Here is an 18,298-nt window from a genome sequence, read left to right as displayed (position 1 = left end):
CAACGTATGTGTGTGTAGAGTGTGTGTATTATCATGTGTCTGTACCTGTGTTCGTGTCTCTTCACAGTCCTCACTGTTCCAGAAGGTGTATTTTTATCGGATTCTACTGCTTGCATCAGTGACCTGATGTGGAATAGAGTTCCATGTACTCATGGATCTATGTAGTACTGTTCACCTCCCATAGTCTGTTCTGGACTTGGGGATTGTGAAGAGACCTCTGGTGGCATGTCTTGTGGGGTATGCATGGGTGTCAGAGCTGTGTGCTAGTAGTTTAAACAGACAGCTCAGTACATTCAGGATATCAACACTTCTTACAAAAACAAGTAGTGATGAAGTCAATCTCTCCTCTACTTTGAGCCAGGAGAGATTGACGTGCATATTGTTAATGTTGGCTCTCTGTGTACATCCAAGAGCCAGCCGTGCTGCGCTGTTCTGAGCCAATTGTAATTTTCCGATGTCCCTCTGTGGCACCTGACCACACGACTGCACAGTAGTCCAGGTGCAACAAAACTAAGGCCTGTAGGACCTGCCTTGTTGATAGTGTTGTTAAGAAGGTAGAAACTAGGGCCTGTAGGACCTGCCTTGTTGATAGTGCTGTTAAGAAGGCAGAGCAGCGCTTTATTATATAGACAGACTTCTCCCCATCTTAGCTACTGTTACATCAACATGTTTTTACCATGACAGTTTACAATCCAGGGTAACTCCAAGCAGTTTAGTCACCTCAACTTTCTTAATTACTACATTATTTATTACCAGATTTAGTCTAGGTTTAAGGGTTTAGTGAATGATTTGTCCCAAATACAATGCTTTTAGTTAAAAAAAATATTTAGGACTAAATGATTCCTTGCCACCCATTCTGAAACTAACTGCAAGTCTTTGTTAAGTGCTGCAGTCATTTCAGTAGCTGTAGTAGCTGACGTGTATAGTGTTGAGTCATCCGCATACATAGACACACTGCTTTACTCAGAGCCAGTGGCAGGTCATTAGTAAAGATTTTAAAAGTAATGGGCCTAGACAGCTGCCCTGGGGAATTCCTGTTCCTACTTGGATTATGTTTGAGAAGCTTCCACTAAAGAACACCCTCTGTGTTCTGTTAGGCAGGTAACTCTTTATCCACAATATAGCAGGGGGTGTAAAGCCATAACACATACGTTTTCCCAGCAGCAGATTATGATCGATAATGTCAAAAGCCGCACTGAAGTCTAATAAAACAGCCCCAATCTTTTTATCATACATTTCTCTCAGCCAATCATCAGTCATTTGTGTAAGTGCTGTGCTTGAACAGCCTTCCCTATAAGCGTGCCGAAAGTCTGTTGTCAATTTGTTTACAGTAAAATAGCATTGTATTTGGTAAAACACAATTTTTTCCAAAAGTTTACTAAGGGTTGGTATTTGATTACTGGCTCAAATAGCAGAGCAAATGGGGCTTTACTATTCTTGGGTAGCAGAATTATTGTGGCTTCATACTGTAGATTCATCTATTAGCTCTAATAGGATAACTATATACACGCTAGGTCTTTACTTCAACTTAGAAAAGGCTAAATTTGGATCCTGATTGGTCAATGGTCATTAGTTGTTGACGATAATCCATGCAAAATTCAAAAATTCCATTTCAATCCACGGCCCAGCCAGGCATTCAGAAACTGTCCCACAGCCCAGCCAAGCATTCATAAATGTAATCCATTGTCCTGCAGCCCAGCCCAGGCATTCAAACTTCATCCGCTGTCCTGCAGCCCAGCCCAGGCATTCAAACTTCATCCTCTGTTCTGCAGCCCAGCCCAGGCATTCAGAAAATTAATCTTCCATGGAGAAAAGAGAGTAGACTTATTTTCCCATCCTTCTTGCCTAACATTTGGTTCGGTACAGAAGGGGTTAATAATAAGCCTATCTGACCTGTGCAACGTGTTGCAGTTTGTTTTCCTTCTGGATCTCCACCGTGCCATGCATATGAACGAGACAGACAGCTTCTCTGAGCCAGGCCAATTCATTTATTAGGATCATTATAAATGGATATATCCAAAGAAATGGCAATAGAAACAAAAAGGTCAAACAAACTAGAAATGCACAGTTTGCTGTCAATGCAGCTGCTTGTTGTGATTGTGTGTTAGCTTTAGATGGCTAGCTAACTTTAGCTAGCAAAGGAGAAATAACGTTAGCCTAGCTATCCTCCATAAACATCTTATTGACCCGACAATCAACTGGTTGTTGTGATTGTGTGTTAGCTTTAGATGGCTAGCTAACTTTAGCTAGCAAAGGAGAAATAACGTTAGCCTAGCTATCCTCCATAAACATCTTATTGACCCGACAATCAACTGCTTGTTGTGATTGTGTGTTAGCTTTAGATGGCTAGCTAACTTTAGCTAGCAAAGGAGAAATAACGTTAGCCTAGCTATCCTCCATAAACATCTTATTGACCCGACAATCAACTGGTTGTTGTGATTGTGTGTTAGCTAGCAAAGGAGAAATAACGTTAGCCTAGCTATCCTCCATAAACATCTTATTGACCCGACAATCAACTGCTTGTTGTGATTGTGTGTTAGCTTTAGATGGCTAGCTAACTTTAGCTAGCAAAGGAGAAATAACGTTAGCCTAGCTATCCTCCATAAACATCTTATTGACCCGACAATCAACTGGTTGTTGTGATTGTGTGTTAGCTTTAGATGGCTAGCTAACTTTAGCTAGCAAAGGAGAAATAACGTTAGCCTAGCTATCCTCCATAAACATCTTATTGACCCGACAATCAACTGGTTGTTGTGATTGTGTGTTAGCTAGCAAAGGAGAAATAACGTTAGCCTAGCTATCCTCCATAAACATCTTATTGACCCGACAATCAACTGGTTGTTGTGATTGTGTGTTAGCTTTAGATGGCTAGCTAACTTTAGCTAGCAAAGGAGAAATAACGTTAGCCTAGCTATCCTCCATAAACATCTTATTGACCCGACAATCAACTGCTTGTTGTGATTGTGTGTTAGCTTTAGATGGCTAGCTAACTTTAGCTAGCAAAGGAGAAATAACGTTAGCCTAGCTATCCTCCATAAACATCTTATTGACCCGACAATCAACTGGTTGTTGTGATTGTGTGTTAGCTAGCAAAGGAGAAATAACGTTAGCCTAGCTATCCTCCATAAACATCTTATTGACCCGACAATCAACTGCTTGTTGTGATTGTGTGTTAGCTTTAGATGGCTAGCTAACTTTAGCTAGCAAAGGAGAAATAACGTTAGCCTAGCTATCCTCCATAAACATCTTATTGACCCGACAATCAACTGGTTGTTGTGATTGTGTGTTAGCTAGCAAAGGAGAAATAACGTTAGCCTAGCTATCCTCCATAAACATCTTATTGACCCGACAATCAACTGGTTGTTGTGATTGTGTGTTAGCTTTAGATGGCTAGCTAACTTTAGCTAGCAAAGGAGAAATAACGTTAGCCTAGCTATCCTCCATAAACATCTTATTGACCCGACAATCAACTGGTTGTTGTGATTGTGTGTTAGCTTTAGATGGCTAGCTAACTTTAGCTAGCAAAGGAGAAATAACGTTAGCCTAGCTATCCTCCATAAACATCTTATTGACCCGACAATCAACTGGTTGTTGTGATTGTGTGTTAGCTAGCAAAGGAGAAATAACGTTAGCCTAGCTATCCTCCATAAACATCTTATTGACCCGACAATCAACTGGTTGTTGTGATTGTGTGTTAGCTTTAGATGGCTAGCTAACTTTAGCTAGCAAAGGAGAAATAACGTTAGCCTAGCTATCCTCCATAAACATCTTATTGACCCGACAATCAACTGGTTGTTGTGATTGTGTGTTAGCTTTAGATGGCTAGCTAACTTTAGCTAGCAAAGGAGAAATAACGTTAGCCTAGCTATCCTCCATAAACATCTTATTGACCCGACAATCAACTGGTTGTTGTGATTGTGTGTTAGCTAGCAAAGGAGAAATAACGTTAGCCTAGCTATCCTCCATAAACATCTTATTGACCCGACAATCAACTGGTTGTTGTGATTGTGTGTTAGCTTTAGATGGCTAGCTAACTTTAGCTAGCAAAGGAGAAATAACGTTAGCCTAGCTATCCTCCATAAACATCTTATTGACCCGACAATCAACTGGTTGTTGTGATTGTGTGTTAGCTTTAGATGGCTAGCTAACTTTAGCTAGCAAAGGAGAAATAACGTTAGCCTAGCTATCCTCCATAAACATCTTATTGACCCGACAATCAACTGGTTGTTGCCTATTTGTACCTCTGCTATTACATGCCAACGATTTGTTTAGCATAGCAACGTGGAATGAACGACTGGGTCAAACCATCCCAATAGAATTAATCGACCAACCTGTTTGGCTAGCTACTTTAGAACCTCAGAACAAACAACGGGCTTTTGCACAAACTATATCGTCTGGTGGAAGGATGAAATAAAACTAATTTACTCATTAAAATACGGTTAAAATGTTAACATACGGTTCATCTTTTTTTTATTTGTATAATTTGGCTAACTGTTTTATAAAAGCAACAAGGTGCTCGAACTCGGGAATTATTGTGTGATAACAGTCCTTTTTAGAGGGAGTTTCCCGGGCCTAGGCTCAGAGCAGCCCTCTGTCGGGAGTTATCACACCATAATCCTTAGGTTCTCATGCCTTACTTATTAAATAATAAACTCAAGAAGGCTAAATGAATGCTTGTCACCTTACCGAGCTCATTGGAGACAAAGGAGTCAGTCTGCACCCTCTCACAGAACTTGTATGTTTCACAGCAGACCAGAACTGGCACGTTGTACGTCCTGGCCACCAGAGCTATCTGAGATGTGCCCACACGAGACATCACATAGCCATTAGCCAGCAGGGCATGGGCACCCAGGAACACCTTCGACACCTGGGAGAAAGGGGCAAGTTTAATGACGGAATTTTTAGTTAAATTATACCATTTATAAAACAGACACACAGTTAGTTACATGTGCTGTGGGGAGGTTAGTTAAAAGAACAAGGAAGAGCGAGAGAGTTAAACCAAAAGAACATTGTAAGGAAAACTATTCACTGGGATTTTGGATTATCTACAAGAGGTCCACGACATGATAAATCAACAAGTTCCACAGTGCAATGCCACCTCCAGTCCTCTAGGAGGCAATCAACTGTTTTGTGCCCAAATCAGGTGGTAGGGCTGGCTACTGCCAGGGATGACAATGTTATTGCGATACTTAAGTACAGACATCCAGCTCTAGTCTGGGTAGTTACATATTTTTTCCATTTCCCAATGATGGAGGAGACCACTGTGCTCTTGGAAACTTTCAACACTGTAGAAATTGTTTCATATCCTTCCCCAGATATATGCCTCATCACAATTACATCTCAGATATTTACGGACAGTTCCTTGAACTTCCTGATATAGTTTCTGCTCTGACATGCACTGTCAACTGTGGGACCTTACATAGACAGGTGTTTCTTTCTAAATCATGTCCAAACAATTGAATTGGCCACAGGTGGACTCCAATCAAGTTGTAGTGACATCTCAAGCATGCTCAAATGAAATTGACAAGTGTCATAGCAAAGGGGTGTGAATAGTTATGTAAATGAGATATATATGTATTTAATTTGAACTTTTTCCACTTATTTTCCACCATAATTTGCAAATAAATTCATTAAAAATCCTACAATGTGATTTTCTGGATTTTTTTCTCATTTTGTCTGTCATAGTTGAAGTGTATCTATGATGAAAATTACAGGCCTCTCTCATCTTTTTAAGTGGGAGAACTTGCACAATTGGCTGACTAAATACTTTTTTGCCCCACTGTATGTATGAGGACTAGGTTACCTCAGGTAGTATGTATGAGGACTAGGTTACCTCAGGTAGTATGTATGAGAGCGCAGAAATGAGGACGTAGGTGCAGCTGATGCCTCTCTGAACGAGACGTCTCAGAGCCTCCCTTCCCTCCAGACGAGGCCGGCTGTCCACCACAATAACACGGAACTTCCTGCTCTTCTCAAACGCCTCGCACAGGATGTTGTTCACCAGGGACGAGCTACGGAAGGACAGGATATGACATCAACAACTGATGAGTTCCTTACTGACCCCCTAGCCTGGTCCCAGATCTGCTAAGAAGGGGGGCGAAGGGACGCAGGCCCCAACTGACCCCTAACCCCTCAAACTCAACTCTGGACCTCGAAGCCAGTTCCACTGCACTGTTCCCCTCTAATCAAATCTAATCAAATGTATTTATATAGCCCTTCGTACATCAGCTGATATCTCAAAGTGCTATACAGAAACCCAGCCTAAAACCCCAAACAGCAAGCAATGCAGGTGTAGAAGCACGGTGGCAGGCCAAAACCTAGGAAGAAACCTAGAGAGGAACCAGGCTATGTGGGGTGGCCAGTCCTCTTCTGGCTGTGCCGGGTGGAGATTATAACAGAATATGGCCAAGATGTTCAAATGTTCATAAATGACCAGCATGGTCCAATAATAATAAGGTAGAACAGTTGAAACTGGAGCAGCAGCACGGTCAGGTGTACTGGGGACAGCAAGGACTGATTTAGACCTGGGAGACCAGGTGTGTGCATTTAATTATCAGGTAGATCAGAAAAGCAGAAGGCTCCGGACCTCGTACGGTCAGAGTTGAGTACCCCTGTCCTATACTCTAAGGTGGTACTACTGTAGAGTTGAGAGGATTGGATAGACTTTACAGGTGGGAGACAGGATGGGAGATCAGTTCTGTATTGTAATGTCGTGAATTTGGGGTGTATCCCAACCGCGACTCAAACCCTGGTCTCTGTGACTGTCAGTACAACACTTATACATGAACACCTTGGAGTGGTTTCTACTTAGTCATTAACACCATGGAGTGGTTGCTACTTAGTCATTAACACCTTGGAGTGGTTTCTACTTAGTCATTAACACCTTGGAGTGGTTTCTACTTAGTCATTAACACCTTGGAGTGGTTTCTACTTAGTCATTAACACCTTGGAGTGGTTTCTACTTAGTCATTAACACCTTGGAGTGGTTTCTACTTAGTCATTAACACCTTGGAGTGGTTTCTACTTAGTCATTAACACCTTGGAGTGGTTTCTACTTAGTCATTAACACCTTGGAGTGGTTTCTACTTAGTCATTAACACCATGGAGTGGGTTCTACTTAGTCATTAACACCTTGGAGTGGTTTCTACTTAGTCATTAACACCTTGGAGTGGTTTCTACTTAGTCATTAACACCTTGGAGTGGTTTCTACTTAGTCATTAACACCTTGGAGTGGTTTCTACTTAGTCATTAACACCTTGGAGTGGTTTCTACTTAGTCATTAACACCTTGGAGTGGTGTCTACTTAGTCATTAACACCATGGAGCAGAATCTACTTAGTCATTAACACCATGGAGTGGTTTCTACTTAGTCATTAACACCTTGGAGTGGTTTCTACTTAGTCATTAACACCATGGAGCAGAATCTACTTAGTCATTAACACCATGGAGTGGTTTCTACTTAGTCATTAACACCTTGGAGCAGATTCCACTTAGTCATTAACACCATGGAGCAGAATCTACTTAGTCATTAACACCATGGAGTGGTTTCTACTTAGTCATTAACACCATGGAGTGGCTTCTACTTAGTCATTAACACCATGTAGTGGTTTCTACTTAGTCATTAACACCTTGGAGTGGTTTCTACTTAGTCATTAACACCTTGGAGTGATTGCTACTTAGTCATTAACACCATGGAGTGGCTTCTACTTAGTCATTAACACCATGTAGTGGTTTCTACTTAGTCATTAACACCTTGGAGTGGTTTCTACTTAGTCATTAACACCTTGGAGTGGTTTCTACTTAGTCATTAACACCATGGAGTGGTTTTTACTTAGTCATTAACACCATGGAGTGGTTTCTACTTAGTCATTAACACCTTGGAGTGGGTCTACTTAGTCATTAACACCTTGGAGTGGTTTCTACTTAGTCATTAACACCTTGGAGTGGTTTCTACTTAGTCATTAACACCTTGGAGTGGTTTCTACTTAGTCATTAACACCTTGGAGTGGTTTCTACTTAGTCATTAACACCTTGGAGTGGTTTCTACTTAGTCATTAACACCTTGGAGTGGTTTCTACTTAGTCATTAACACCTTGGAGTGGTTTCTACTTAGTCATTAACACCTTGGAGTGGTTTCTACTTAGTCATTAACACCATGGAGTGGGTTCTACTTAGTCATTAACACCTTGGAGTGGTTTCTACTTAGTCATTAACACCTTGGAGTGGTTTCTACTTAGTCATTAACACCTTGGAGTGGTTTCTACTTAGTCATTAACACCATGGAGTGGTTTCTACTTAGTCATTAACACCTTGGAGTGGTTTCTACTTAGTCATTAACACCATGTAGTGGTTTCTACTTAGTCATTAACACCTTGGAGTGGTTTCTACTTAGTCATTAACACCTTGGAGTGATTGCTACTTAGTCATTAACACCATGGAGTGGCTTCTACTTAGTCATTAACACCATGTAGTGGTTTCTACTTAGTCATTAACACCTTGGAGTGGTTTCTACTTAGTCATTAACACCTTGGAGTGGTTTCTACTTAGTCATTAACACCATGGAGTGGTTTTTACTTAGTCATTAACACCATGGAGTGGTTTCTACTTAGTCATTAACACCTTGGAGTGGTTCTACTTAGTCATTAACACCTTGGAGTGGTATCTACTTAGTCATTAACACCTTGGAGCCATTTCCCAGACACAGATTAAGAATAGGCCTGGACTGAAAAGCTATTTCAATGGACATTCTCAATTGACCATGCTATTTAACCCGGCTTAAATCGGTGTCCAGGTGACCGGCCCTAAGAGGCTCAGACCTCTTTGATTAAAAGTCGCTATTGTTTTTCTTACTATCCATAAACTAGAATGACATCTCCATCACTGATCTTCTCTATAGCGTATTTAGATATGGCCTTGGCTGCCAGAACTATCTTCTCCTCTATGTACCGGTCTATACACGTCAGCAGTTTGGTCTTCGCCTATGGAGGGGGAGAGAGACAAAATTACCATATGGAGGGGGGAGAGAGACAAAATTACCACATGGAGGGGGGAGAGAGACAAAATGACCATATGGGGGGGGGAGAGACAAAATGACCATATGGGGGGGAGAGAGACAAAATGACCATATGGGGGGAGAGACAAAATGACCATATGGGGGGGAGAGACAAAATGACCATATGGGGGGGAGAGAGACTAAATGACCATATGGGGGGGGGGGGGGAAGAGACAAAATGACCATATGGGGGGGAGAGAGAGACAAAATGACCATATGGGGGGGAGAGAGAGACAAAATGACCATATGGGGTGGAGAGAGACAAAATGACCAGACGTAATATGGATATGATGAGTGAAACATCTTTCTGACCACAACCTGGCCACTAACACACTGTATTCTGAATGTACCTCCTCCTCTTTGCATTGACTTGGAATATTGGAGATTTCTTTCTTGATGTACTTGATTGCGTTGCCCATGCTCGCTGACAGAGGTCGACATTGATTGAGAAAGCTGCAACAACAACATGGTGGTACAAGCTCAACCCTGAGACATGATTCACAAGATGCTAGTTCCACAGTAAGATGTGACATACAATGCATTCAGAAAGTATTCAGACACCTTGACTTTTTCCACATTGTTACGTTACAGCCTTATTCTAAAATAGATTAAATTGCCCCCCCCCCCCACAATCTACACACAATACCCCATAATGACATCACAATACCCCATAATGACATCACAATACCCCATAATGACAAAGCAATACCCCATAATGACATCACAATACCCCATAATGACATCACAATACCCCATAATGACAAAGCAAAAACTTTATACATTTTTGTAAATGTATAAATAAAATAACAAGTATTCAGACCCTTTACTCATTACTTTCTTGAAGCACCTTTGGCAGCGATTACAGCCTCAAAGTCTTCTTGGGTATTGACGCTACAAGCTTGGCACACCTGTATTTGGGGAGTTTCTATCATTCTTATCTGCAGATCCTCTCAAGCTCTGTCAGGTTGGATGGGGAGCGTCGCTGCACAAATATTTTCAGGTTTCTCCAGAGATGTTTGATCTTGTTCAAGTCCGGGTTCTGTCTGGGCCACTCAAGGACATTCAGAGACTTGTCCCGAAACCACTCCTGTGTTGTCTTGGCTGTGTGCTTAGGGTGGTTGTCCTGTTGGAAGGTGAACCTTCGCCCCAGTCTGAGGTTCCGAGTGCTCTGGAGCAGGTTTTCATCAAGGATCTCTCTGTACTTTGCTCCGTTCATCTTTCCATCGATCCTGACTAGTCTTTCAGACCCTGTCGCTGAAAATCATCCCCACAGCATCATGCTGTGGGGATGACTCAAGAGTCCTTTAGGTGCCTTATGGCAAACTCCATGTCATGTTCCTTTTACTGAGGAGCGGCTTCCGTCTGGCCACTCTACCATAAAGGCCTGATTGGTAGAGTGCTGCAGAGATGGGAGAGCCTTCCAGAAGGACAACCATCTCCACAGAGCTCTGTCAGAGTGACCATTGGGTTCTTGGTCACCTCCCTGACCAAGGCCCTTCTCCCTCGATTGCTCAGTTTGTCCGGTCGGCCAGCTCTAAGAAGAGTCTTGGTGGTTCCAAACTTCTTCCATTTAAGAATGATGGAGGCCACTGTGTTCTTGGGGATCTTCAATGTTGCAGAAATGTTTTGGTACCCTTCCCCAGATCTGTGCCTCGACACAATCTTGTCTCAGAGCTCCACGGACAATTCCTTTGACCTCATAGCTTGCTTTTTGCTCTGACATGCTCTGTCAACTGTAAGACCTTATATAGACAGGTGTGTTGCTTTTCCAAATCATGTCCAAACAATTGAATTTACCACAGGTGGACTCCAATCAAGTTGCAGAAACATCTCAAGGACGATCAATGGAAACAGGATGCGCCTGAGCTCAATGTCGAGTCTCACAGTAAAGGGTCTGAATACTGATGGAAATAAGGTATCTGGTTTTTTATATTAGTAATACATTTGCAAAAATGTAGAAAAAAAACATGTTCATATTGTCATTATGGGGTCTACCTATTGCAGATACGACTATACCCTACGACTATGCCCTACGACTATACCCTACGACTATACCCTACGACTATACCCTACGACTATACCCTACGACTATACCTACGACTATGCCCTACGACTATACCCTACGACTATACCCTACGACTATTCATACGGCTATACCTACGACTATACCCTACGACTATACCCTACGACTATGCCCTACGACTATACCCTACGACTATACATACGACTATACCTACGACTATTCATACGGCTATACCTGCGACTATACCCTACGACTATACCCTACGACTATACCCTACGACTATACCCTACGACTATGCCCTACGACTATGCCTACGACTATACCCTACGACTATACCCTACGACTATACCCTACGACTATACCTCTACCAACAGGTGATCAGGGACTACACTACTCCACCCAATGAAGAGCTGTCCAGGGATCTGGTCAACAAACTGAAGCCCAGACCGGACAAACTGAGCAATGGGGTTGTGTAGATTGATGGGGGGGGGGGACAATTTAATCCATTTTAGAATAAGGCTGTAACATAACAAAATGTGGGGAAAATGTTAAGGGGTCTGAATACTTTCCGAATGCACTGTATAAACATAGTATTTCACAGAAAGTGCTATGAGGATCCTGTACCTGATATAGGGCTTCAGTTTGTTGACCAGATCCCTGGACAGCTCTTCATTGGGTGGAGTAGTGTAGTCCCTGATCACCTGTTGGTAGAGGTATAGTCGTAGGGTATAGTCGTAGGCATAGTCGTAGGGCATAGTCGTAGGGTATAGTCGTAGGGTATAGTCGTAGGGTATAGTCGTAGGGTATAGTCGTAGGTATAGCCGTATGAATAGTCGTAGGGTATAGTCGTAGGGTATAGTCGTAGGGTATAGTCGTAGGGTATAGTCGTAGGTATAGTCGAAGGGGATAGTCGCAGGTATAGTCGTAGGGTATAGTCGTAGGGTATAGTCGTAGGTATAGTCGTAGGGTATAGTCGTAGGGTATAGTCGTAGGTATAGCCGTATGAATAGTCGTAGGGTATAGTCGTAGGGTATAGTCGTAGGGTATAGTCGTAGGTATAGTCGAAGGGGATAGTCGCAGGTATAGTCGTAGGGTATAGTCGCAGGTATAGTCGTAGGGTATAGTCGCAGGTATAGTCGTAGGGTATAGTCGCAGGTATAGTCGCAGGTATAGTAGTAGGGTATAGTCGTAGGGTATAGTCGTAGGGTATAGTCGCAGGGTATAGTCGTAGGTATAGTCGTAGGTATAGCCGTATGAATAGTCGTAGGTATAGCCGTATGAATAGTCGTAGGGTATAGTCGTAGGGTATAGTCGTAGGGTATAGTCGTAGGTATAGTCGAAGGGTATAGTCGCAGGTATAGTCGTAGGGTATAGTCGCAGGTATAGTCGCAGGGTATAGTCGCAGGGTATAGTCGTAGGTATAGTCGTAGGTATAGCCGTATGAATAGTCGTAGGTATAGCCGTATGAATAGTCGTAGGTATAGTCGTATGTATAGTCGTAGGGTATAGTCGTAGGTATAGCCGTATGAATAGTCGTAGGTATAGTCGTATGTATAGTCGTAGGGTATAGTCATAGGGTATAGTCGCAGGTTTAGTCGCAGGTATAGTCGTAGGTATAGTCGTAGGGTATAGTCGTATGTATAGTCGTAGGGTATAGTCGTAGGTATAGTCGTAGGGTATAGTCGCAGGTATAGTCATAGGTATAATCGTAGGTATAGCCGTATGAATAGTCTCAGGTATAGTCGCAGGTATAGTCGTAGGGTATAGTCATAGGTATAGTCGTAGGGTATAGTCGTAGGGTATAGTCGTATACAATCACCCGTGTGCATACGTAGCACCAAAACAAACAAAAAATATTTCTTAAGAGACTGATGGATGTGGGGAATGTTAAACACTTCAATGTCAGTGAGTATGGGGGGAAAATGGAAGTACCTGTTTAAAAAGTCCCAGAGTGAGGACTGGAACTTATTTCCTTAAGAGTCCAAGACGTTGGGGAGGAGGGGGTGGGGTTGGGCGGGGGGTCTAGGCTGACATGTGGAATTATTTGAAGATGGTCATACTATAACTATTTGATTTAGAATTGTAGGACCCCTTTTGTTATCAAAAAAATATTAAGTATTGATTTATATATTCAATCTTTTATTAAATAATAAATATATATATAACAATTATTTAATAAAATATTGAATTTGGCCTTTTACCACCATACCCCATAGAAACACATTCAGAAAAAGGCCAGTCCAAAAAAATAAACCATAAGAAACAAGGTGTTGAAGAGTTTGTCCTATATCTAGGGGGGGGTAGGCACAAAGCTAGAATCATAATTCCATTAGTTAAGAGAGAGAAGAAAAATATGGTCGTAATAGTTTGTAGTTCGGACACTACAGACGTTTTCGTGAGAAGACCGATTTTCGGGACGTCTCCTGGTCTGACGAACACATCAGATGTGAAAGTGCAACACTGGTGGATTGAGACACATCCAATGCAACAAAATACAAACATAAACAACCTCTAGCTGAAACGGACTAATTTTGATGTGGATTTGTTTGTTATGCAACTTAGATTTACTCACCGGCGCATCAATCAAATCAAATTTATTTATATAGCCCTTCGTACATCAGCTGATATCTCAAAGTGCTGTACAGAAACCCAGCCTAAAACCCCAAACAGCAAGCAATGCAGGTGTAGAAGCACGGTGGCTAGGAAAAACTCCCTAGAAAGGCCAATACCTAGGAAGAAACCTAGAGAGGAACCAGGCTATGTGGGGTGGCCAGTCCTCTTCTGGCTGTGCCGGGTGGAGATTATAACAGAACATGGCCAAGATGTTCAAATGTTCATAAATGACCAGCATGGTCGAATAATAATAATAAGGCAGAACAGTTGAAACTGGAGCAGCAGCACAGTCAGGTGGAAGTTGAAACTGGAGCAATCAATCGACTCTAGGGGGTTAACTAAGAGCAGGTTTGGGGGGGGTCAGTCGTACTGTACCTGTTTGAAGGCATGGAGCAGGGCCACAGAGCGAGCGTTGGATCCCGCCACGATACCCTGGGAGTACTGCAGACCCAACCGCACGATGGAGGGGTGGATCACTGTAGAGGGAATGCTGACAGACAGAACCAAACAATTACCCATCAGATCACAGACAGAACCAAACAATTACCCATCAGATCACAGACAGAACCAAACAATTACCCATCAGATCACAGACAGAACCAAACAATTACCCATCAGATCACAGACAGAACCAAACAATTACCCATCAGATCACAGACAGATTAATAAATTAATAAACAACCACTTGCCGAGACCAATTTATCACCAATCAGATCACAGAAAGACTTTTAGTTGAAAGGGTTAGACAATATGAGACGGATTTTACTCACTTAGTCCTACCTCAGTATTATATAGAAATTACAATACCTGTGCAGACATTTAGCTAGAAGACAATCTTATCCATCAGGATAATTGTATTTAAATAAAGAGGCAAAAACACGCTCATACTACAACCACTGTTATGGTCTGATATACCATTCCTGTCAGCCAAATCAGCATTCAGGGCTCGAAACCACCCAGTTTGTAATCACATAAAAACAAATCCCAGAGCATTAAAACTAAGAGAGAACGGTTCAGATGAGAACAGTGGCAGAGCCATAGAAAACGCTCTCTAAATACCTCTGGTTGCACCAGTCGTAACTCTCCGTCCGACAGGGGGAAATTGTTCTCTACGACGGACCTAAAAATCCTATCTGTTACACCAGCTGGGCATAGCTGTTAGCCCTTTCATGAGCTAACTCCGGTTCACGTTTCATGTTATGCACAGAACATCTATATTTTAAAAAAAAAGGGTGCGAGTCTCATGTTCGTATTTCACAACCTTCGAGTTTCCTCAAAGTCAATAATGCACTTGATTTATACCACACCACTAAATGTGTCTGATCAGATATTAGAAAAACAAAATAGTAGAACGGACACCTCCACTTATTTATTTGCCCAGTCAGAGATCAAATAACCAAATATTGTAAGATATTCAGTGAAACCCCCAAAAAATGACAATGATTGACTATCAGAAGTCAAGGACTTTCAGTCATGATATAGCCGAAGCTACTACGCCAGTGAAGAGAGAAATAACCCACCTGTTATACCAGGCTAGCGTATGCTACATAACATGCTAGCTAAATGTTCTGTTAACACTGTTAGATGAGCAAACTAGACTCAATATTATCGTCATGAACACGCAACTTGGCTAACATTTCCCCAGCTTTAATTGTGACCAAATATCCCAAACGGAGATTCAGTGAAAACACAAAATCGGACATCGATCGATTTGTCAAGATGAGGTCCCCCCCCCCCCCAACGCTCGTCTCAAAGCAGAACGATAACGCTGTCCCGATCATAAATTTGCTGAAATGTATAGTTGAACACACACGAAAAACTTGCTTTCAAGTATTTAAATCGGTTAGATGTCTTTGGAAGTTTCAGTAAATAACAATATGATAAAGGCCTTCAATTGCATTAGCCTATTTAATTCCAATATTTTCTTAACTCAGTGATATTCATTTGGGGCGGCAGCGTAGCCTAGTGGTTAGAGCGTTGGACTAGTAACCGGGAAGGTTGCAAGATCGAATCCCCGAGCTGACAAGGTACAAAATCTGTCGTTCTGCCCCTGAACAGGCAGTTAACCCACTGTTCCTAGGCCGTCATTGAAAATAAGAATTTGTTCTAAACGGACTTGCCTAGTTAAATAAAAGGTGAAATAAAATAAAAATTCCCACAGTAATTATTGATTGTTCCATCCAGATGTGGTACATGCTCAGCGGTGGGCTTTGTGAAGTGACAAAGTTTACAACTGGCACAAGCCTAGTAATGGGGCTGCCTAGCAACCATCATTATGAAGCATCAGTAAATTCTGATCCCCAAGTCGGACATAGCTACGCCTCAACTAGCATTTAAAACCAACTTTTTTTATATGCCCAACTGGTGCAGGTAGGTAGTTACCTGAGTACCTGGGTGAGGGGGGCTCTGGGTAGGGGCAGGTAGGTAGTTACCTGAGTTGCTGGGTGAGGGGGGCTCTGGGTAGGGGCAGGTAGGTAGTTACCTGAGTAGCTGGGTGAGGGGGGGCTCTGGGTAGGGGCAGGTAGGTAGTTACCTGAGTAGCTGGGTGAGGGGGGCTCTGGGTAGGGGCAGGTAGGTAGTTACCTGAGTAGCTGGGTGAGTGGGGCTTTGCGGCTATACTGGTGCAGGTGAGAGAACAGGCTGACTTTGTAGCCATAGTCGGATCGCAGTGGGATCTGAAATAAACACACACACGTTTAGTTCACCGTGATCCTCTTGGGTTCAGAGGTCAAAGGTTCAAAGGTGGATGGGTGAGGTCAAGTCCAAACATACATAGATGACAACCCCCACAGCAACCAAGCATAACTCTGAGCAGTAGCGCAGCTCAACAACCACACCATATTCTGTACTGTAGGCCAGCTCAACAACCACACCATATTCTGTACTGTAGGCCAGCTCAACAACCACACCATATTCTGTACTGTAGGCCAGCTCAACAACCACACCATATTCTGTACTGTAGGCCAGCTCAACAACCACACCATACTCTGTACTGTAGGCCAGCTCAACAACCACACCATATTCTGTACTGTAGGCCAGCTCAACAACCACACCATACTCTGTACTGTAGGCCAGCTCAACAACCACACCATATTCTGTACTGTAGGCCAGCTCAACAACCACACCATATTCTGTACTGTAGGCCAGCTCAACAACCACACCATATTCTGTACTGTAGGCCAGCTCAACAACCACACCATATTCTGTACTGTAGGCCAGCTCAACAACCACACCATACTCTGTACTGTAGGCCAGCTCAACAACCACACCATATTCTGTACTGTAGGCCAGCTCAACAACCACACCATACTCTGTACTGTAGGCCAGCTCAACAACCACACCATATTCTGTACTGTAGGCCAGCTCAACAACCACACCATACTCTGTACTGTAGGCCAGCTCAACAACCACACCATATTCTGTACTGTAGGCCAGCTCAACAACCACACCATATTCTGTACTGTAGGCCAGCTCAACAACCACACCATACTCTGTACTGTAGGCCAGCTCAACAACCACACCATATTCTGTACTGTAGGCCAGCTCAACAACCACACCATACTCTGTACTGTAGGCCAGCTCAACAACCACACCATATTCTGTACTCTAGGCCAGCTCAACAACCACACCATATTCTGTACTGTAGGCCAGCTCAACAACCACACCATACTCTGTACTGTAGGCCAGCTCAACAACCAATCATATTCTGTACTGTAGGCCAGCTCAACAACCAATCATACTCTGTACTGTAGGCCAGCTCAACAACCACACCATATTCTGTACTGTAGGCCAGCTCAACAACCACACCATATTCTGTACTGTAGGCCAGCTCAACAACCACACCATATTCTGTACTGTAGGTCAGCTCAACAACCACACCATATTCTGTACTGTAGGCCAGCTCAACAACCACACCATACTCTGTACTGTAGGCCAGCTCAACAACCACACCATACTCTGTACTGTAGGCCAGCTCAACAACCACACCATATTCTGTACTGTAGGCCAGCTCAACAACCACACCATACTCTGTACTGTAGGCCAGCTCAACAACCACACCATATTCTGTACTGTAGGCCAGCTCAACAACCACACCATATTCTGTACTGTAGGCCAGCTCAACAACCACACCATACTCTGTACTGTAGGCCAGCTCAACAACCACACCATATTCTGTACTGTAGGCCAGCTCAACAACCACACCATACTCTGTACTGTAGGCCAGCTCAACAACCACACCATATTCTGTACTCTAGGCCAGCTCAACAACCACACCATATTCTGTACTGTAGGCCAGCTCAACAACCACACCATACTCTGTACTGTAGGCCAGCTCAACAACCAATCATATTCTGTACTGTAGGCCAGCTCAACAACCAATCATACTCTGTACTGTAGGCCAGCTCAACAACCACACCATATTCTGTACTGTAGGCCAGCTCAACAACCACACCATATTCTGTACTGTAGGCCAGCTCAACAACCACACCATATTCTGTACTGTAGGTCAGCTCAACAACCACACCATATTCTGTACTGTAGGCCAGCTCAACAACCACACCATACTCTGTACTGTAGGCCAGCTCAACAACCACACCATATTCTGTACTG

The 18,298-nt window shown here is 43.0% G+C and overlaps 1 protein-coding gene across 6 annotated transcripts in view; it reads right to left on the bottom strand.

Annotated features, from left to right (window-relative positions):
- Positions 1-18,298, bottom strand: part of eif2b4 (eukaryotic translation initiation factor 2B, subunit 4 delta) — a 40,763-nt gene that overhangs the window by 1,165 nt on the left and 21,300 nt on the right. For 3 of the 6 annotated variants that reach the window (XM_031800444.1, XM_031800442.1, XM_031800443.1), the window contains 7 exons: positions 16,271-16,362; positions 14,063-14,177; positions 11,699-11,775; positions 9,402-9,504; positions 8,850-8,977; positions 5,834-6,011; positions 4,687-4,867 (listed from right to left, as the gene is read on the bottom strand). In XM_031800444.1, coding sequence (XP_031656304.1) covers positions 4,687-4,867; positions 5,834-6,011; positions 8,850-8,977; positions 9,402-9,504; positions 11,699-11,775; positions 14,063-14,177; positions 16,271-16,362 — 874 coding nt within the window. The remainder of the gene's footprint in view (positions 1-4,686; positions 4,868-5,833; positions 6,012-8,849; positions 8,978-9,401; positions 9,505-11,698; positions 11,776-14,062; positions 14,178-16,270; positions 16,363-18,298) is intronic. The other 3 variants (XM_031800446.1, XM_031800447.1, XM_031800448.1) reach the window with 1 other exon arrangement.

The sequence above is a fragment of the Oncorhynchus kisutch genome, linkage group LG21 (assembly GCF_002021735.2).
Source record: "Oncorhynchus kisutch isolate 150728-3 linkage group LG21, Okis_V2, whole genome shotgun sequence".
NCBI classification, from domain to species: Eukaryota; Metazoa; Chordata; class Actinopteri; order Salmoniformes; family Salmonidae; genus Oncorhynchus; species Oncorhynchus kisutch.
The sequence above is the reverse complement of the archived record's forward strand: the minus strand, read 5'-3'. Positions and strand labels throughout refer to the sequence as shown.